Source organism: Condylostylus longicornis, unplaced genomic scaffold, assembly GCF_029603195.1.
Source record: "Condylostylus longicornis isolate FDR11 unplaced genomic scaffold, ASM2960319v2 ptg000038l, whole genome shotgun sequence".
NCBI classification, from domain to species: Eukaryota; Metazoa; Arthropoda; class Insecta; order Diptera; family Dolichopodidae; genus Condylostylus; species Condylostylus longicornis.
In genome coordinates this window covers 7,035,269-7,058,861 of record NW_026578007.1, presented here as the reverse complement: position 1 = coordinate 7,058,861, position 23,593 = coordinate 7,035,269, and the positions used below count along the sequence as shown (strand labels likewise).

The following is a 23,593-nucleotide window of genomic DNA, read 5'->3' as shown; positions in this document are numbered from 1 at the left end:
GTTTAAGAAATTTCTTTTTTCTTTTTGTTTTATTATTATTATTCTTTGACAAAGTAAAATAAGTTTTTAAGTCATTTTTCAAAAAGGATTAATGTCTTGTATACCATTATTTGTTCTGTAATAACACCATAACAAATTGAAATTGATTCCTAGAAAAATAAAAATTTTATGCATAAAAATATTCATAGATTTAAAAAAAAATTTTTTCTCATTTATAAAGTAATTTAATAAAAATAGGAATTAAAATAATTTTTGTTTCTGAATTAATTAAAATTTTTTCGGTCTAGCATAGCTATAACTATTTTTAAAATTCGAATTTACATAAAAAAAAATGGAAAAAGACTTTTGACTTTATTTTGTAGTTAACGTTTCTAATATTACAAAATAGCTTTTATGACGGAAGTGTCCATTTCAAGTTTTAAGAAAAAATTGATCCGTTTACAGAAATTTGCTTCGTAATTTATGTTCGTTTTAAAAGAACTTTGCCGGAATATTAAACTAAAGACTGCTGATGATATTACTTGAAAGAAAATTACCTTAATTTTTATAATATTTAAGGATTTCAGCTTCACTACATTCAACAATAATTTAATTTTATATTTTTAGCAATATAGACCTTTTTGTTAACAAGTGAATAAAAATTCATTTAAAGTTAGCTTTAACTTTATTAATTAAATAAATATGAAAAAAATTACCAAACATAATATGTGGTAAACATTATATTAACAAATATGATGGGATCAACGCATAACCGATCGCAACGTGAACTTGATGCACAAGAAAATGCCCTTTAAACGATTCAAATTTTAATAACGTTGACAATTTTTTTGCAAAATATTATTTGGATTTTTAGAAGTTCACTTTATATGCCACTCAAGTCCCTTAAAAGTGCGTCAATTAGTTTTGGCAGGAAATTGGTTTATTATTTCTCTTTACATTCACAAATATGTAAATTTGGCTCATATAGTGAAAATTCATTTGGTTGTTGACACCTAATTTTTTCTAAAAAATTTTATGTGTAAAATTTAAAGTTAATCTGCTGAAAGCTTTCTTAAAAATGTCAGCTCACTTCCTAAGGCCTGACAAAAATTTGATTAATCCGTAACACAATCAAAGTAAATTCACACATGAATTTGTCAACCAAATCGATGAAAACTTGAGATACAAGCATGCATACACAAAGTTGTAAGCAGACATCTTTCTTAAAATAGTTTATTGTAACGTCCGTGGGGTGCATTCTCCTTTATTTCTACTCTACCACCAAAACTCAATATGCGAAATTTGGTGCCATCATAGAACTTCACTTATTATATGCAATGCGGTTGGTAATAGAATATGTGTATATAAGGACATTGTATATATATAAAAGCCAGAAGGTAACAAATCTAATTTAAATATTTTAGTGATATAAATTTAATTGTAGATTTCATTGTTATTCATGCATATCATTAACATAAGTTATACACAAAAAATATTGCAGAATTATTTGCTAACAATAATTTGTCCATTAAAAAGTGGAAACATAATATCGAAGTAAATTTAGCAAAAGATGAAATGAATGTTATATGTATCTAACTTTTCCCATAAAAATTTCAAGATTTAACTCCTTTGAATTGTATAGTGCCTTTTAGAAATGAAATATATTCAAAATGAGTGTGATTTAAAATAAAATATTAATTGATGCCAAAATAAAAAAGAATCTCAAAAAAATATAATCAAAATTTTAGTTAAAGACGAGAAAAAAAATAGAGTTGACCTTGTCAACTCTGTGATACCCGTACGAATTTGTTATCCTATACGCGAATAACTAATGTGCCATAATTAACTATGGGACAGACTATGACTTTAAGTTGCCGTATTACCATATTAATTTATGCAAAATTTCAGTACTATGTGTTATTCAAAATACTGGTTGTGCCAAACTACTATTGATGTTGTATGGCACCTACCAGAAAGAGCCAAGAAATTTTAGCGAATTTTATCAAGCACATCGGCCCTACTAATATATTCACTTGTGTGAAATCTCAATATCACAGCTTTTATAGTTTCTGAGATATAGCCAAATAACTTTTGAAGTTGTATGGCAGGTACAAGAAGGAGCCCAGTAATTACAACGACTTTTATGAGACACATTGGCCCTACTAATATATTCGTTTGTGTGAAATTTCAATACTATAGCTTTAATAGTTTCTGAAATATAGTCAAATAACTTTTGAAGTTGTATGGCAGGTACCAGAAGGAGCCAAGTAATTTCAACGACTTTTACGAGACACATCGGCCCTACTAATATATTCACTTGTGTGAAATCTCAATATCACAGCTTTTATAGTTTTTGAGATATAGCCAAATAACTTTTGAAGTTGTATGGCAGGTACCAGAAGGAGCCAAGTAGTTTCAACGACTTTTATGTGGCATATTGGCCCTACTAATATATTCGTTTGTGTGAAATTTCAATACCATAACTTTTATTGTTTCTGAGATATAGCCAAATAAATTTTGAAGTTGTATGGCAGCTACCCGAACCGGTACCCCGATCATGTCCAATTTAAATAGGGTTCTGGCACTTACTACAATAAATCATTTGTGAAAATTTGGTGAACTTAGCTAAATTAGTTTTTGAGTTATCAGAAACAAACTCAGAATTTGACGCTGATCAAAAACATACACTTGAGTCTATATATAACACCGTTATTTCTTAGCGTTACAAACGGTAAGGCAAATTTAGTATACCCTTCGAACATACGTTCGTAAGGGTATAAAAATTTTGCATGGATTGTGATACTTTAAAATTTTCTTCCAGGATAATCTTCATATAAAAGTAATAGAGCTATACAAACCATTTTTATGTGCTTCTTATAGAAAATTGATTAATATCGAATATTCCTTGAAAAATTTAGTATTGAAAATCATTATGTAAAGTAAATTCTGTTAAATTTCTTATTTTTTCTGTCTTTTTTTATTTCTGGTTAAAATTTATGTGATATTTGATAATTTTAATGAATAATTATTTATTTTCAAATAAAAAATATTATGATAAAAAATAAAACTCTATAATTTGTTATCATAAATATTACGCCTCTTTGAAATATGAATATATTAAAGGATAACCATTTTTACCGACCGCATTGCATACAATAAGAAAGGTTTCGTGATGGCGCAAAATGTCGAAAGTCGAGCTTTCACTGAGAACGCACTTCTCCACAGTAAGGAAGCGTAAATAAACTACTTTAAGAAAGATGTCGGTGTATCGGACTATCGTCTATGTATGACCGAGTGCATCTCAAGTTCGACTTAACTGATTTTGATAAAACTTTATATCTGTGTTTATTTTAGCTATTTAACGGATTTATCTTTGTAGTATATGAGGCCTCGGAAACTGAATATTTTTGTGCATATAAAGAGAACTTATAAACCAAATTTCCTTAAAATTTGATATTAAATTTCGGGATGTTAAAGCAATGAATTTACAAATTTTTGAAAACATCAGAAATACCATTTAAGATAATTCAAATGGCACAAAGCAAAACCCTAAACACTTTCAGAAAACTATATTTAAAATAAATTAGGGTCGGTTATGTGCTGATCACATCAAATGTTTAATATTAACAAAAAACGATAATCAAATAAAATTTCTTTCTTGTACTATAAAAATTAATTTTTAAAAAATTAATCCTTTATTATTCATATTTCAAGAATTTATTTATGTTCTTGCAAATATTTCAATTTTAAATACACTAAATCTTTAAAATCAACATCTTTATTTAGCATATTTATTAAAAATCAAGAAAAAAATAATTTAATCACAAATGAAAGCGAAAAGGATCTTTATAGTTCTCATCATTTTGTATATAAACCACAACATATAATGAAAAAAAAAACTTACATAATAGAGACAAATTATAAATTTCAATGAATTACATAATTTCTTTGCTCCATGGTATTATGGCTATGTACAATCAAAAATAAACAAAGGTCGTTTTTTTTGTCTGTTTTTCTAATTTATTTCTTTTCAATTTTCAAAAGACTCAATGAAAATTATTATTTTTTGCGTTTGTTTCTTTTTTTTTCGAAAACTAAATAAAAAATTTTACTAACAGAATTAAGTGTTTTTTTTTTTTAATTTTATGGTTTTTTCATAAATGACCTAAAATTTTTGATTTAATAAAAAATAATATTTACAAAAAAAAATTTTTTTAATCTCATGAATCATCATAATATTATCTTCTTTATATCCTCAATCCCTCAACCCTTCCTTCTCTGACCGTATAAACCAGGCATGGGGAACCTGCGGCCTTAAGGCCGCATGCGGCCTTTTAACTGTTTTTTAGTGGCCTTTGTCCTTAAAAAAATTTATTTCTTATATTTCTTAAAAATTAAAATTTTGCTGCCAAATTTTCGAAAACAAATCAAACATTTAGAAAAATAAACCGTGCACATAAACTTTCAAATTTGAAAACTAAAAATTGGAAAATTCAAAGCCATGAAATTTCTAACAACGTTTGAATTCAAAATTTACATACATATTTGTTTGAAAACAAACCCATATTAATATTTGAATCCTATGTCCGGGCTTCTTTCAGAATAATTGTATGCCACGCTAGTAAACTTTTTCAATAATTTTCAATCACAGCAAAGTCATTGAAATAATGAACCATATTATTTTATTAATAATGTACATACTTACTTATCTATTTTTATTTATGAAATAAACTGTTTTATGTTATTTTTTATATTCTGACATAATTTTGTTTTCATCAACCTACACAAAGCAAAAATTTATAACCTTTGGACTTTTTTTAAACTTTGCGGCCTGATTGACTTTGCATTGACTAAAATTTGGCCTTATATAGAGAAAAGGTTCCCCATCCCTGGTATAAACAAAACTAAAACAAAAAACTATAAAAGAAAAATTGAAAGAATAGGAAATTCATTCTTATATCCTTTTGTTTGTAATTCCTTTTTGGTTGCGTCTCTTCCTCTTTCGTTTTCCTCTTGTTCCTCATTTTTCCTTGTATTTTCGCTTGTAAAATACTAGAGAATTTTATTCAATTTTTCGTTTTTAAAATTATAAAGCCAACTTATTTATTACAATATATTTTTCATTATGATTTCCTTCCTTACAATATCCGGTTTAAAACAGTCATCACAAAACAAAAAAATATTAAAACAATATAAGAATCTTATATAAACCACAAGCAAAATACGGAAATATTTAAAGTAAGATTTTGGTATAAAACGAAAAATATTGTGAAGAAAAAAGGATAATAATAATATCTATACCATATTATTTTTTTTCTAAATATTTAAATATTTTTCAAAAATACCAAATTCATGTAAAATTAAATACCAAAAAAAAAATTATATCATATGATCCGCTTTCAAAACAATAAAAATCACAAAAAAAAAACAAAAAATTCTGATTTTTAAAATCAAGAGTAAATTATTACAACGAAAGAGAAGACAACAAAAATGTAAAATATTCATTATGTCTTTCTTATACAAACACATACAAATTTTAACGGTAAAATATAAAAACTTTAACGAAAATTGTTTTTTTTTTTTTATTTTTATTCTTTAAATTTTGTTCTTATAATAATAGTGCAGTTTTTATTTTAAGCTCTACAGGTATACTACTTTTATATTATTCACAAACATAAGGGGAATAAAAGCTTTTAGAAAAAAATTTCCCATATATATTTTAAAATTTCCCCTATAGTATTTAAAAATTTCCCATATTTTTATTTAAATGTGTTTTTTTTTAAAGATAGGGGATTATACAGAGAGAATTTTCTCATCGAAAATAATAATTTTTCGTTGATTTACAAATACATTTAAAATTTGCATTATTCACGCACACAGTCAGACAAATTGAAAAAACTTTTATTTCTCTTTTTTGTCCTAATAATATTTTTTCTCTTGTCGTATGAAAAATAAATGGAAGGGGAGAGGGATTTTTAAGACTTAAGGTACACAATTCTTTGTAAATAAGAAAAAAAAGAGAAAAACATAAAAATAAAAGCATATAAGTTGCATTTATTTGTATTTTCTATTTGTTTATTTTGTATATGCAGTCATCTTATAAGTAAATCTTCTTTTCTGATTATTTGCTGGTTTTATTTTTTTAATTTTTCTGTTTATTTATTGTAAATAAGAAATTTCTGATATAATTTTTAATATTTACCTTTTATTTTTCGAATATATTAAAATATATATAAAAATGCATTATTTGCATAATAATGTAATATTGATAAGTATATAAAACAGTAGAACCATTTTTTATACAGAAATTTTATTTTTTGAAATTAAAAATTATATAAATTCAAGTTTAAATGTTTACGAAAGAAAATGGAAACAAACTTGAGAAATTCGAAACTAATATATTTTTTTAAAAAAGAGATTTAGTTCAAAACAATTATACACTATAAGTTTTCAAAACTAATACTATTAGAGCTTCGGCAGGCATGTAATTTTTAGTTTAGCCACTGTTTAATTGCTTATTTGTAATCCATAGGTTTGGATTGCAATTTTTAGTTGGCGCAATCGATTCGAATTCACGCAACAGTTCAGTTGCTTAACATTTGCTTAATTTTTAGTTTTGCAATTAAGCAGTAATTGCAAAACTAACAATCACATACCTGCTTGAGTCCTAAAATTCGTATTTTTTCGTTTTTAAAAAATTCTTGAGAACTATTCACACTACTTATAGAATTGATAGTTGATATTATGAAACTGCTAACTGACGTGAACTTTAATTAATACCGATAAAATGTTATAATTGACATATTAATAAATCTAAAATGTTAAGATGAAGGAAACAACTCACTATAAATTTATCAATTTTAAATTTTTAAAGCCATAAAAGGTTTTCTACACTGAAGAAACAAGTTATTACAATTTTTAATATGGGTTATTGTTGTGATATGGGAAAACATATAAATGTACATATGCAATTAGAATATATATTTCTAATTTTGTTCAAAGTCCCATTTTATTTGCGTGCCATATCGCAAAATATAGTTACCTCATTATTTTCTTGTTCAAATAACAATAAATTGTTGTTAAAATATTTGAAAATGAATCTTTGAAAACCCAAAATTTAAGTGTATTAAAACAAAATCGAATCCATTAAAATTATATTTCTTTAATTTTGCATTTAACTAAATGCATGAACCATGTACATAAATAAATTACATTCATTTAAAAATTACCTAATTATTAATTGATTTTCCTTTTTTAATAATATTATTTCAGATTCGATGAATCAAGCTCAGATAAAGAAATTTTAGATCACCTTTTAATGCAAAAAAGATATGATAAACGACTTTTACCTCCTGTAAACGGTATTTTAATTAATAAAAAATATTTTGTATATAAAATAAAAGTAAAAATCAAAACTTGAATAAAACAATTTATGAAAAAATAAAAGCAATTACAAAAATTATGTGAACATTTTTTTCTTTTAGGAACCTTAACTGTTAATCTAAATGTATTACTTCTTAGTTTAGCATCTCCGGATGAATCAAGTTTGGTAAGTATACACAAATTCAATTAGAATTTGAGTTCAATTTCACAATTTGATATTCACATATATAAATTATAGAAATATGAAGTTGAATTTCTATTAAATCAGCAATGGACTGATCCTCGCCTTCAATATGGTAATAGATCACAATATGATTTTTTAAATGCATTACATCATCACAACGATATATGGCTGCCAGATACATATTTTATAATGCATGGTGATTTTAAAGATCCATTAATACCAATGCATTTTGCCTTAAGAATATTTAGAAATGGAACAATTACTTATGCAATGAGGTATAATTTTATTTCATATAAATATACGATATTTAAGTATTAAATTAATTAACATTTTAATAAAATATTTAAATAATTTTAGGCGGCATTTAATATTGTCGTGTCAAGGAAGCCTACATATCTTTCCTTTTGACGATCCAAAATGCTCATTTTCCATGGAAAGCAGTAAGTCTTAATGAAATAAACTGTATATATTCGGTACCTTTATTTTTTAATTTCTCTTGTCAATAAAAAGTTATTGTACCCTTGTATGTGTCTCTATATAGGTATATGACATTAACATGGAGCCCATATACGAATAGATTGTTTTATTTAAAACTGAACTTTCTCAAACAATGACTTTTTGTGAGTAGGAAAAATTAATATGAGTATTGAAAAAAAATTGGTAGGTTTTGGTAGGCGAGCTAATAGGGCAAATTAAGTTTTCTTAATATAGATTATACAGATGCGACAACAGTGCACCGCGGCCAACATAAAGGATATATTTTGCCCTGCCTTAGGGTAACCTCTATAACACTAATTCGAGACCCAAACCTTTAATGAATTCGAGTAACGTGAAAGGTTTGGCAGACCATAGCTTTGTCGGAGTGTGTGCGTACTATCCTAATACTTCTCTTTTTCAGTTAAATATTATAGTATTATTTCTTTAAAATTAATTTACTGTAAAACTATAAAATACATACTTAGTTGCACTCAATCGACGAATAGAAATTTTACCTAAATAGAACCTTTTAAATTATGCCTTTAAATAAATACTATAGGCTATAAACGTGAATAATTCCAAAATTGTGAATAATTAAAATAAACAGCATTTTGAAGTCCTTTCACCTTTGTTTTCACAATCAAAATTTTCTCTCTTATGTCAATTAATAGTCACGTCTTAAATTCTTTGATTGTATTGCACATACTCCATATATACATGTAATTTTAGTTATTTATGAATCGTAAAAGATAAAAATTTCACTTTGTATATCACTATTCTATATATTTAACATGTCTATATACATTTATATATAATTAATTGTAAAAAAATCATTGAAATAGCATGACCTCTTGCGTGACTAGATTTTCGTTTTGTGTTACAATTTCATGATTCAATCAATGATTAAAACATCGTTTCTACACTTAAACTATATAAATTGATTACTTAATGTATGATACTACGTTTATATGTATAACAGTTTTCTTTTATGGAAAATTACAATTTTATTTTACTTTTTTATTTTTATTATAGTTTAATGTCCCTATTTTTCATTGTCTTTTATTCTGATTTCGTTTACTTCACCTCAAATTCAATTTTAATTTAAAGTGGTTTTTTTTTTTTTTAATCGAGGAAGTTTGGATAAAAAGTCTTTTACCTTAAACATAATTTATATGGTTTTATTATAATTTATATTTAATTCACATAATCTAGTTTCATACGAATTATCTCACATCAAATACATATGGAAAAATGATGATACAACTTTAAAGAATAGCCCCTCATTGACAGCTTTAAATGCATACCTTATATCAAATGCAACAATATTATGTCCAATTAAAAGTTGGCGAGGTAAGTAAATTGTTTTTTAATAAAATATTATCGTAATTTCTTTTAATTTTAATATAGTATACTTTGTTTTTTTTTTTTTTTGTATTTGTTAATTAAAAAATTTGGTGTACAAAAAATTGGAACAAAACCAATTATTTTAATCGGAAAGTAATTTTTTTTAGTAGTATTTCATTAACATATAATAATAATAATAATAATTGTAGTTTATGCATCGATTTAGAAAATGTATAATATATTATAGCAAGAACAATAATCATTTACATACATAATAATATTTTGCATTTTACATTAATATTTTTTTTTCTCTCCTATAAGTATGCAATCATGGGTTTATCAATATTTTATCATATTTTCCTTTCCGCATCTATTATTAATAATTGTTATTCGAATATAATCTTATACAATTAGAATTTTCGTTTATTTTTTTCTCTTCTAATATTTTTTAAATATCCTTTTTATATAATATTCATGTAAAAAATTTTGTTACCGATTTAATTGTGTCACAAAAAAAAAAACAATAGAAAACAAAGACGACAATGAAATAAATTAGAAATTATAATAGAAATTGCATGTGAAAAAATCTTATAAAATGAAAATTTTCGATATTATTCATCCTTGAATTATTACAACTATGAAGCAAAAACAGCTCTTTTTTTAAGGCATTTTATAACACTACAACATTTTATTAATCAAGAATATATAAATGCACGTAATTTAAAAGATGTTTCATTAATATTAAATGAAAATAAATAAAATTTAGTTATAATTATAATGTTACATTATCAAAATTCAATCACAAATAAGAACTAAATAAGATGGCAACTATAAAAATTAATAAGTGATTATTTTATAAAAGAAGGTATAATGTTACCAATAAGAGAAATCATTTAAGAGAATTTTAATTTTTTTAACAAAGAGTGTGCAAACTAAACGAAAGAAGGAATAAAATTTAATGAAGATGATCACAACATATTATTATTCAACAGAATTTTATTTACTAATTGGAAGAAATGTAATATGAATGCCAAATCAATTAAAACAAAATGAAGATGACATTAAAATAGCACTATATGAAGATGACATTAAATTCAGAAAATAGAATTCCAAAAATGAAAGTTTTTGATTTTCCATAATATGAACTAACAAATTTTAAAGAAATAGATGCGCTTTTACAAAATATTATAAATTTTTTACAATATAACAACTGTAATTGCAAATGAGCACAATTTATACAACAAACAAAAAAATATACAGTGCCTTTAAATTTAATGGAAACGATTTCAAATGCTACGATTGTTTGCATCATAAATAATTAAAAATTTTGTAGTAAATAACTCAGCAAGTATATAACACTCATTTTCATCATATTATTGTTATTATTACTATTAATTATTAAAAAAAAAAAAGTAATTTTGTGACACAACATTTTATTTCTACTGACATTTACTTAATTTCCTCTTAATGTTATTATACTTAGTGTTTTGAATATATTTAAATATTAAAAAGGAGAAGTTATATAATATGAATGATAATGACATGATATTATGGAATAGTAATTACCATTTTTGCAATTAAGTAATAATGATAATTTATTTATTATTTCAGGAAATTATAGTTGTCTTCGGGTAGACTTAACATTTACACGTGATCGTGCTTTTTATTTTACAACTGTTTTTATACCTGGAATCATATTAGTAACATCATCATTTATTACATTTTGGCTAGAATGGAATGCTGTTCCTGCTCGTGTTATGATAGGTTTGTTAATCAAACATTCTGAAAGAAAAATTTCCCTTATATCATCCCTTCCAATTTAATATAAAAAAAAAATAAACTAAAAAAACAAAAATGTTATTAAAAAAAAATAATAATAATTAAATATGTACAATTAAAAATTAAAAAAAAAAAACTTCCCTCTTTCATTTTCATCTTTAACTAAAAGAAAAGAAATATAAATTTCAAAATCAAAAATCAAAATTAAAATCAAAATTCACAAAAAAAAAAAAAGCAAAATATGTTTTACAAATTTTTTTAGGCGTAACAACAATGTTGAATTTTTTCACAACATCGAATGGTTTCAGAAGTACATTACCAGTTGTTTCAAATTTAACAGCAATGAACGTTTGGGATGGTGTTTGTATGTGTTTTATCTATGCATCATTATTAGAATTTGTATGTGTGAATTATGTTGGCAGAAAAAGACCATTACATAATGTAGTTTATAGACCAGGAGAAAATCCAGTTACGCAGGTGCAGTATATTACAATAATAAATGCATATTATATATGCAAATATATTTAATTTTATGTAATATATATATGTACATTTATATATAAGTATTTTTTATGTATAAATACTATATATATATATTGCGTTTTTTTATTTTTATGTTTAATATATTAAAAAAAAAAATTGAAAACTTTTTTAATATTTATAATATAATTTTTTATGTATGTACATTGTTAAGTATATAAAAATATATTAATATTTGGTATATACTTATACTTATGTATATTTTACGTATAAATGTATAAAATATATTTGCTTCGACATGAAATTAGATTTAAAATGTTTTACAAGAAAATTTTATTGATTTGAAAATTATCAAAAAGAAATTCTTTAATTTTATAACAAAAGTGTTAAATCCCTAAAAATATGCAATTTATCTTAATTAATAATTACTAATTTAGTCTAATTTTTCTGTATGAGTTTTTTTGTTTTTTCTTATATCCCTTTTTTCAAAATGCAATGCATAATTTTTCTTTTCAAAAAATTTGCCACTACATCAAAAAATAAAGCCGTGAATTAATTTTACCTAAAATTCATTTTTATTATGTTTTTTTTTCGTTAATGCACTAATTTTTCATTTTTCCATATAAAAGTTGTAATTAAATATTTCGTTGTTTTTAATTATTTCTCTACTTCTTTCTCCTTAACGTGGAACTATTATAAAAAACTTATAACTCTAAATCTATCATTTTATTTAAAATATCCTTTAAAATGAATTAAAAATTCCCTTTAATTTTGGCATAAAACATAAACTTTATTTAAAATTATAATTATTGTATTAAATTTTAAATTAACACTGTATGTTGAAATAACATTGCCCTAGAATTGCATACGTGTTATTTTAAGTAAAACTTTCATATACAAAAGCCAAGTTATTTTTGATTTAAATAAAAAATTTTAACAATATCTTACATTAATTTCTTACATTTAAGAATATTTTCAAATCATATTTTATAAATTAAGTTTAAAGCACTCTTTCGTCTTTCTATTGTATTTTTGCCATTAAAATGGTAAAATGATTATGATAGGTGGTATTAATTGAGTTGATGTTAACTGTTAATAAAAATAATATTCGTAAAAAATTCACTTAATTGTTTCATTAATTAAAATTTCTTATAAACGATATTGATCGAAATTCTAATTAAATAACTATTAAACTACAACTATTAACACTCTTGCCAATAGTTGTACTAAAAAATTGTGCCAATAATTCATTTTTTTTTACAACAAGCAAATTTTTTTGAAAGTGCCAAGAAGAACCAATTAATTTATTCTGAAAAATAAATTAAGCCTTAATTAAGGGTTCACCACGGTTCATTTTGCAATTTCGATTAGGACCAAGTTTTCTCAACTGTAAATTATTTAAAAAACAAAAATCGAATGAAATTAATTTATTTTTAAAGTAATTTTGTCTTATTTAATCAGTATAGTAAAAAAGCTCCTTGATAAAATTTTAAATATGTATTTCACGACTTAATATAAAAATTTCTCGGAAAATTTCAAAGGAAATGAAGTAATGCAATTACATGTTCACTATGACTACAGAAGAGCATGTACATGCATTAATTAATACTACATGATAGAGTCAAATGAATCATTATTTTTCTGACATTTTTTTCTTAAGAAATTGTTACTTTATCATATTAAGAAGAAAATTTAGCATCATTTGTTAAAAAAGTTTTACAGTTCTCTCTTTAAGTTGCTCTCTTAAGTCAATACGTTTTAAATATTGTTGCATTTGCAGGATCAAGTTCAATAATATTTTCTTGTAAATTTCCAAAAAATCTATATTTAATAAAATAATTAATTCATTCATTTAAAGCATTTATATTTTATATATTATATATTTGTAATTATATATTATATACTTTTACTTATATATACAAAATTGTTACGCTTTTAACAAAATTATATTTTATTTTTACATAATTTGACAATTTTTTAATTTTGTTTTCTTTTTTATTTAAAAAGTATATTGTAATTTAATTTTCATATTATTATTTAACAAAAAAAAATTTTAATTTATTTTTTTTTTATTTTTATCCTTACAATATACAATATTTAAGTATATAAATGTGTACAGATTTTATATAATGTACTAAACGGGGTGCTTATCTTTGAATTCTTCTTTTTATTCAGTTCTTTTTTTTTGAATATTATAATTTTATTTAAATATTATGATGAAAAAGACATCAATAACGCAAAAAAAAAACTATTTTATAAAATTATAACAATTTTTTCTTCTATATATATTTCTCGCTTTAGTTATATATAAAACTAAAATTAAAATACTAATTAAAAAAAAAAACAATTACACAATGGAATGAACTTGTATTATTAAATGGGAATTTTTTTCTTTAATTCAAAAACAAGCGGGCTTATTTTAATTATTTTTTTTTTGTTCGTATTTATTTGATTTTTTGACTGAAAACTCGCAAACAACAAAAAATAAAATAAATTATAAAAAATTTGTGTTTTTCCTTTATTTTTTTTTTTTGTAAATTATTCAGAAATTTTTTGAATGAAAAGCTTTAAAAATAGCTTTTTAAATAATAATTTTAAATATATAATTTTAATTATTTTATTTTCAATTCATGTTCATTGTGAAAATTAATTAAAAAAAAAAATTAAAATCATTTCTATGTGCTGTACAAAATAAAATAAGTGTTTTTAATTGGTCAAAATTTTAAGTATTTATAAGTTTAAATTTAACTTTAATACTTTACTAAAAACAAAAATTTCTTATAAATATTTAAATATTTAAAAATAAAAATTAATTAATATTATTATGACATTAAATTCTACGTTATTGAATATTACGGAGTAAAATGCCGCAACATTAAATTAAATTTAATAAAACAACAAAAACACAAATAGGATAATCTAAAAATATAAAAAATAAAAAAAAATTTTAAAAGGTTTGTATACTAAATGTTAGTATACGATTGCAATCAATATAATAATTAATTTATTATTTTAATTTTAATTTTTTTTTTGTTTTCAATTAAAATAAATATAAGAGGAAAAATCTCTTAGTTAAATTTAAAGAAACAAAAATTTTAGGTTTCAAAATTTTAGTATCTATTTCAAATTTCGATAAAAATCTAGGTTTAGTAAAAATCTAGTAAAAATTATTTAAATTCATAAAGGAATAATTAAATAAATAAATAATTAATAATTAGTAAAAATTGTCATAAAACTTTAAATTTTATATCAGAATATAAAATACAAGGAAAATATTTCATATAATCTTAATAAGTGTTTATTAACAACTCTATATGAATTAATTTATTTTTATATCACGGTTTCTATTAATCTAAATTTATGAACAAAAAATAATAAATCAAGATCAATAAATTAATTTTAATTTATTCTTAAACAGTACATAAATCCTGCATTATTAAAAATTTGAACTAAAATGAATTTAAAAAAATACATTATCAATTTTAATTTTGAGTATGTTAATATTAACAAAAAAAAATTATTGCAAACCATAGAAAACTTATTTTTATTATTAATATATTTGAACTAAAGAAAATTTTCTAATGCATTCAACGAGAACCTCTACATTTTTAATACTTAAATTTTTTTGTTTAAAATTTTCATTCAAATATTTTTATATTCAGTAGATTACTAGATCTAATGAAATATTCGATGAAAATAACATCAATTTTAATAAAAAATTTCATTTTTTCTGAGTTTTATTTATTGAAATAAAAATATTCAAATTTGTTTTCTAATTGCCATACAGGGTGTTTATTATAAGGTGAAAAATAACTTCAAGTTTAATTTCTTGTAATGTAAAATGCTGTAGTTTTTCTAGTTAAAATTTTATGTATGAAATTTGCATGTTTCGCATGTTAATCTATTTAACACGTTTTATTAGAGTGTTAAATATGTTTACATACGAGATAGAGGAAAATGTTATATGGGTTCACTTTAAGCTCTTATTATAGCGCATTGAAAAAAAAATCCAAAAATTGGAAAAGTTCTAAATTTTAAAAACAAAAAGTTAAAAAAAAAAATAACAAAAATTCTAACCTTGACGAGCTTTATTTCAAAAATTGTAGCTCAAATCTAATTGATTACAAAATAAAGAGCACTCAATTACTTGTAAAACCTCAAAAACCAGTGTATCTGCATACCCCTCCCCCCCCCCCCCCCCCGGCCACAACTAAACTATTTTTTGCTAATTAAATAATCATCCCAGAAATTATTTGCCACCTTCTACCAAACCTATTGTATATTTTCCATTAAAGTTTGTAAATTAGAATAACCAAAATATTTAAAAAGGTTAACACTTTATGCTAGCAAAGACTTTTAATAAATCTGAACTCCAAGACTTTTTGATAAATCTGAAATCCAAATATTTCTCAAAATGTCGAAAGTAATTCTGATTAAAGTAAAATTATTTCTTTAAATTATTTGTTTTCTCTCTTAAGGTTGAAGGTAAGTTTAATCAATCAAAAAATAAAACCAAAAACTGTGATCTTTTCCAATTATAGTTGATCAGTAAAAAATATTTTTGGTTTAAAACGAAATTTATTTAAAAAATCTGCAACTTAACATACTCAAAATAAAACAAAATAAAACAATTAAGCATATAAAATCACTTAATCAAACAATAAAACAAAAAAAAAAAAATTTTATTTATTTGCCCAAAAATTTGCAAAGGCGTATTTTTTTTTAAAAATTGAACAACAAGCCTATTATAGCCTATTATTTTTCTTTTTAATTTTAATTTATAACATATTATCATAATAGTTTTAATTAAATTGCAGCTTTTGCGCTCTCGATTAAAATTTATAGAAAGCTACACCATATTTTAATTATATTATATACAAATAATTTAATATATATATTATAATAATAAATAGAAAAAATTTGGCAGTACATTTTGAAATTTGATAAAAATCTACTTTTTCAAAAGAAAATTCTTGAAATACTGTTCACACGTATACAGTGATTTCTACATCAAGCACATATAATTGGAAAATTAGATTTATTTCTACCATCAAATCAATGAACAGCCAAAAAATATATGCAAAAATATTAAATAAATAATATTATATATTATTATTAATTAGCAAATATATTTTATTTATCATATATATATGACAAATAAATCATTAATTTTTTTATTCTCCAAATAATAATAATAAAATATTATAAATCAAAACATATATACCAAAGAAACAAAAAAAAAAAATTTTTATAATTCTTCATTTACAGAAAATGAAATCTTTCGGAGGGATGAGATTTTATAATGGGGTAATTTTTTAAGTAAATTTTTTTTAACAAATTATACAATTCTTTTTTTTTAAAATTCCATAATAAAAATTAATTAAAACAAAAAAATTATATAATACACATAAAATCAATTAAAACAAAAAAATTAAATTGTAATAAGAAAAGTATATCGAAGGATTTATTAATTTATCCTTAATTTTTATATAATTTTTTTTTTAACTTTTTACAATTTTGCAAAAACAAAAAAATATTAATAGTTTCTTTGATTATTTATTTTGATTTTTTTTTTTAATTTTTAATTTTTCCTTTATATATAAATCATATTTATTACTTCAATTTTATCAATATTTATTATTACAATTACAAAATATTCGTAGTTAATATTTTTAACTCATTAATCACCTAAAAACTATTTTTTAATAGAACAAATTTAAAACAAAAAATTCAAAAAGAAAAAAAAAGTCAAAAACCATAGAACAGTAATTAAAAAATGAATACCAAATATGAAACCTAAATTTGGGCAACTAAATTTATTATTAAAAAAACAACAAATTGGGGACTCGAAAAATTATTTTTTTTTTAATTAAAACAATTCAAATGCTAATGATATTATATTATATGTATATGTTTATATAAAAATATATACATATATATAACAAATTAATTAATTTATTTTCTTTTGTTTATTTTTATTAAATCTTTATTCCGAAGCATTAAATTTTAACATGTCTGTGTTGGAATGTATAAAACTTTTCTATTTTAACTTTTCATTCTTTTCAATTGATTTGCTCTTAAATATTATTAATTATACCTTAAATACCTACGTATAGTATAAATATTTATAGTTAATATGATGAGTTTCCTTTAATATATACCCTTGCATTTTCTTTTGTATGTATATGATATTCCCCAAAAACATTTTAGTTATATGTACTAATGTAGATATATAAAAAAAACAAAGAAATAACATTTACAACGCATATTATTGTTATTATGTTTCAGAGGTCTATTTTAAAAAATTCCAATAATTATTTTTGTTCTCTCTCTTTCTCTTTATATAATATTTATGAATATGTGAAGATTGCTTTGTTTTATTATTATTGTAATTAATTATCATATTTCACTTAAAATTTATAGCTTTCACAATTTTTACATATTATGATATTTTCACGATAGCAAAATTTGAAATATTTAATTATAAATAAGAAAAATTTTTATACATTTAAATTCTAGCACAATTCCCTTAAATTAAAAATTTAATATATAATTATTTTTTTATATATATATTGCTTCGAAGATTAAATATTCATAAGAAAATTCATTAAAATTATTATTCGTAATGAAAGCAAAATTTATGATCACAATAAAATCATTATAATATAATTTAAAGCACTAATATATAATAATAATGACACTTCGCTTATAAATGGCTTCGCTTAAAATAAATATTAAATTTATATACTTCAATTGAATTTGAAAGTATTTCATAGGAATTCCACCTACATAAATATAATAAGCTTGCATGTGAAATAATATTGTTCAGTCCCAAATTATATAAATATTTTGGAAAAACAAAATGAAATTAGCAAATTCTCATTTTTTCTGAAAAATAAATATTTATATTAAATATAAATTAAAAATTATTTTTAATATATATTAATATTTTAATATATAATATAATGTTTATCATAATTTCAATTTTTATATTAATATTATCATAATAAAATTTATCAAAAATATAATTAAAATTTTATTCATTGATCTAACTATTTTACAAACTCATTAAAACGTAAGTATGATTTTAATAATATTGTTTCAGAAGTTTCAACAATATTATAGGTATATATTTATTATTTAAAAATAAAATCTTTTATATAGATATTCCATATTCAGTATCTCAATACAATGTATAATTCCATCTAAAATTGATGAAACATTTCGTATGTTAAAACAGGAAATTAAGGGAAACTTAAAGTAGGATATATTTTTAATAAATGGAAAGTTTCTCTCTTAAGTCTTTTGATTTTAATATAAAATCATATTAAATTTTTAATATTAAACAGTTAAAAAATACATAACGTAATTTCAATATTATTTGACTTTATATCAAGAGAAATTCATATTAGGGAGAAGCATCAGTTTTTTGTTCATTTCATTTTAATTAAACGCACTTTAATTGACTACAATATTATTAAAAATAATTAAAAATTTATGAGTGTTTATACGAGTATAAATAAATGTGCTAACCTGGTTATTTAAAATAATAATCAATTATGGTTGGTAGTTAATATTTATGTGAGTAATTTAAATTTTCACCTTATTTATATTAACAAAAATATATCTATAGTTTTCACTATTAAAATAAACACATTTATTTTTTTTTTTTGATATTTTGTATATTGCTGCAAGCTGATTACGTATTAAATTTACAAAAATTTACACAAAATGAGTGCACAATAATAATTTTTGCTCTACAAATAAATTTATATTTTATATATTTAATGTTTAAAAATCAATAATTTTTGTTCATTGCAAAAAAAAAGAAACAAATCACGTAAAATAATCAAATTGTTATTATTATAATATAATATAATTTATATTATAAAATTTAATGTTAAAATAAATATAAAGTAATTTGTTATTGTAGAGGATTGAATGCTTATCAGGGATCGATGAATGTTTTTGTTTTTTTATAGTATATATCAAACCCAAAGTTTTATTGTTATTTTATTTAAGAACTTTTTTATAGACAATAAAATTACGAGTATAACTAATTATATAAATCGTTTAAAGTACGTGGAATATTATTATATCAAAATTATTAAATATTCTAACGATTCAAATTAGAAGAGCAAAATGAGAAGAATTAATTTTATAGCAAATTTTATTTTATAAGAGAAATAATTATACTTGCGCGTAGATTTCAGAATTTAAGTAGGATTTCAATTATATAATAATTTCCAAACACTTTTTTTTAAAAATTTTAACAACCACTTTATACGTTGAAAATATATTTATTTTTATTACATGAATTTTAATTCGTATAATTAAGAAATTCGTTGCATTTGTTTAAGAGAACTATTAAACAATGGTTCTATTAACTGACTGCAGTGGCCAGAACATATTTCTAAAGCCGCTACTGATATCTCTTTAATAAAAAGACTACGTTAGAAACAGTAGTTGGCTTTTTGATAAATTGAAATATACCTGTAATATAATAATTCTATCTTCAATATCCATACAATAAAAACAATTATATGTAAACTGCTATAAAAGAATTTGAGTACCTAATGTTATTTTCACGACTCGTGTTATTCATAATTCGTGTTCGTCGGCGAAGTTGAGAGAGGCTTTCATATAAATTAGTATTTGATTATATATTTTTTTTAAATTTCTTCAATAAGATCTATTTGTATGGAACGTCATATCTTCTAACTTATGCATTCATTCATAGTGCAATCGACAATATTGAATGCAAAATTTAAAACTTTTATTTGTTTTTTTATTTTCACTTTTTAGGAACCGCATTGCATATACAAAATTGAAATATGAGATTATTTAATATATGTATGTATGTGATAACACCAAATTTCGCATGTCGATTTTTTTCTTAATGGCGAAGTATAAATAAGCTAGTATTAGCGGAATGCCGATTTGTGTTTGCAACCGTATATCTCAATATCGACTAAACCGATTTTATATGCAACAGATTGATTTGAAATATTATATATAACACTTCATCAGAAAATACGAAAAGTCACCTTACTTTTCGTGGAAATCAGCAAATAATTCAGCTTTATCTTAAATGTCTTTTGCCAAAGACTCATCTGTTTTTTCCAATAGGAAGATTTGTTTAATAGGCTTCTTAGAATTTATTATTCGTTGCTTTCCAAAACAATTAATTTCTTTGCTTATCGGCGTAACTGTTCACATTTACGTCTTTCCCTTATTTTTGTAAATATTAAATCAAGTATCGCTTTAGGGTTATTATTTAATAAGGGTTTTATTCAGAGAATTTAGTATTCTTCCGGGCGACTATCTGTATTAATTTAATAAAGCCTTCCAAATTTCATGGCCTGTTAAAAAATTCTGTTTTCGACAAACTTGAAAACGAAATATTTTATTAAAGGACTATTTCGCATACATTTATATTAATGCAAAATATATTATTTAATATAAAATAAAAATTATTTAACACTAACATTAGAAAAATTCAATCTATATTATAATGCATATTGATATATGTATATATTATAGATATTTGTATATCTATAATATACATAATTACACACATGATTATATGTAATTAATTTTCTACATTATTATATTATTGTAAATCATCAATGTCGAAAAAAAACACAAATTTTGAGCTAAAAATTATATTACAAAAATTTATTATTGAAAAATTAAGTAAATGTATATTAAAAGAAGCTTTTATACACAAATTTTTAACAAACACAAAAAATTTAAACAAATATGTATTTTACTTTTATACAAATTTCAAAACACAAAATAATACACAAAATTGTCATACAAAAAAAAACTATTATACAAAAACTGTTATACATTAGACAAAACTGTTATACAGTATTGATAAAAAGCAACTCAGAAATTTTATGAATATTAAAATACATTCTTTTACACACAGTTTTACTGTCATAAATATTTTTTCCATACCGTATAAAAAAACTAAATAATTCAAAAATTATAAATAAAATAATAAAATGTAAATAAAAAATAAAAAATAATCAAATATTTACATAAACTTAAAATAAAAACATTAAAAAATTTTCTATTTATATAAATACTTTTGCACATTTTTTCCTATATTTTCAACACAATTAATATTTATGATTATATTATTGTAGAACACACACACATTTGTACATAAAAATTAGAATTTTAAAATTGTAATCTAAATAAACCTATTATATAACTATTATAGTATAAAAATTATATGAAATATAGAGTAATTATTCCTATTTCTGATAAAGTAATAAAATTATATAAAAAATCAAATTTATATATATAATAGTAAATTATCGCAACACATAAAATTATATTTTTCAAATAAAATTAGCAAATAGCATAGCAAAATTTATTTAAAACACAAAAATTCATTATTTATTTAGACACACAAAATGTGATATTTAGAAAAAAAGTGATATAAGAAAAAAGATAAAAAATTCCCATTTAAATATATATATTTATATATATGAAATTATACATATATAAATATATAGTATACATATAAGGAACTTTAAAATTGTAAAAAAAAAGCAAAACATAAAGTCAAATTAACTGGACCTATACACTTAATATATATATTACGATGTATATACATAAATATTTTTATATACCTACTTATTTACTTATTTTATTTGTATTTTTTTATAGATCTATTATTTATATATATATGTACATATTATTATTTGTATTACTAATAATATTACAAAATCAAATAATATAATAAAAATTTTGCAAATTATTTTCAAAATTTCTTAAATAAATCATTATTATTTACTAATTTTTTTTTGTTTTTTTTTTTACTCAAATATTTACTTTTAATTTTTAAAAATTTCTTTTCTTTATTAATATTTATTTTTCTTATAACATCGTTTTTAATCAAGTATATATACTAAATCCGACCTCTGAAACTTATGTATCAAAATATACAAAAAAAAACGAAAAAGAATAATTTAAATAATTAACAAAAAAAAAATATATGCTCAAAAATTATTTAATCAAAAAGAAAACAAAATATTGCTAATATAAAATAAATAAAATATTGACTAATTCGAATTTAAAAGAAAATTGATATAATTTTTGAATATAATTTTAAAATTTTATCACTTATATTTTTTTTTACTATACTTTCATTTTTTAGTCTTTCACTTTTTTTCATTTAATTTTTTTTTTAATATTTAAAATTCTTTAGAATATTTTTATTAAATATAAAGAATATTATTTACAAAGCACAACTTATATACAAGTGTTATATAACAATAAATACATTTGTTTATTGGTTTTATACCTACAAATATTTTTGTTTTAACTTTGTTTTCCTCCATATTTCTTTTCTTATTTTCTACATATATATATATATATATATATATACTCACATTATAAAAAAATTGTTATATAAATATTACAAAATTTTAGCTATTATACTTTTTTAGTTATTATTTTATTTTTATCAATTTATCTTTGTTAATTTTTTATATTATATACATAGAATAATAGTTTTATGTTTATTTTTTTTCTTTTTATTTTAAAATAACTTGCAATTTAAAACATTCAAGCAAAAAAAAAAACTATACCATGTTTTTTGCAATATTTTCATTCTCTATAATTCTATTCCTTTCGCTCTCTCTCTCTTTTCACTTTTTTTACTTCCTAAAGGGAAATATATATATATATATATATAACGTATATGTATTATATTGCATTGCTTAAGGAGGCTAATTGAAATAATGACGTAAAAAAAAATCTCAAACATTATGAATTTGCTTTAAAAAAATAAATGTTATTATAATGTACACATACCCGAGGAACAGTTATTTCCAACAAAGAATTCACAGTAGGCGCAAAAAAAATGTTAGTAAGACGCTGTTTTTTATCAAAACCAATTTCAAAGACCTTTAGCAAAGCATTTTAATATTAGTCACCCTGCCCTTCCTC

The 23,593-nt window shown here is 21.6% G+C and overlaps 1 protein-coding gene across 4 annotated transcripts in view; it reads left to right on the top strand.

Annotated features, from left to right (window-relative positions):
• LOC129609301 (glutamate-gated chloride channel) overlaps positions 1 to 23,593 on the top strand; it is a 92,141-nt gene that overhangs the window by 54,004 nt on the left and 14,544 nt on the right. For 2 of the 4 annotated variants that reach the window (XM_055521247.1, XM_055521245.1), the window contains exons 3-10: positions 7,252 to 7,340; positions 7,464 to 7,528; positions 7,601 to 7,821; positions 7,904 to 7,986; positions 9,236 to 9,373; positions 10,979 to 11,131; positions 11,409 to 11,623; positions 16,895 to 16,933. In XM_055521247.1, the coding sequence (XP_055377222.1) occupies positions 7,252 to 7,340; positions 7,464 to 7,528; positions 7,601 to 7,821; positions 7,904 to 7,986; positions 9,236 to 9,373; positions 10,979 to 11,131; positions 11,409 to 11,623; positions 16,895 to 16,933 (1,003 nt within the window). The remainder of the gene's footprint in view (positions 1 to 7,251; positions 7,341 to 7,463; positions 7,529 to 7,600; positions 7,822 to 7,903; positions 7,987 to 9,235; positions 9,374 to 10,978; positions 11,132 to 11,408; positions 11,624 to 16,894; positions 16,934 to 23,593) is intronic. The other 2 variants (XM_055521248.1, XM_055521246.1) reach the window with 1 other exon arrangement.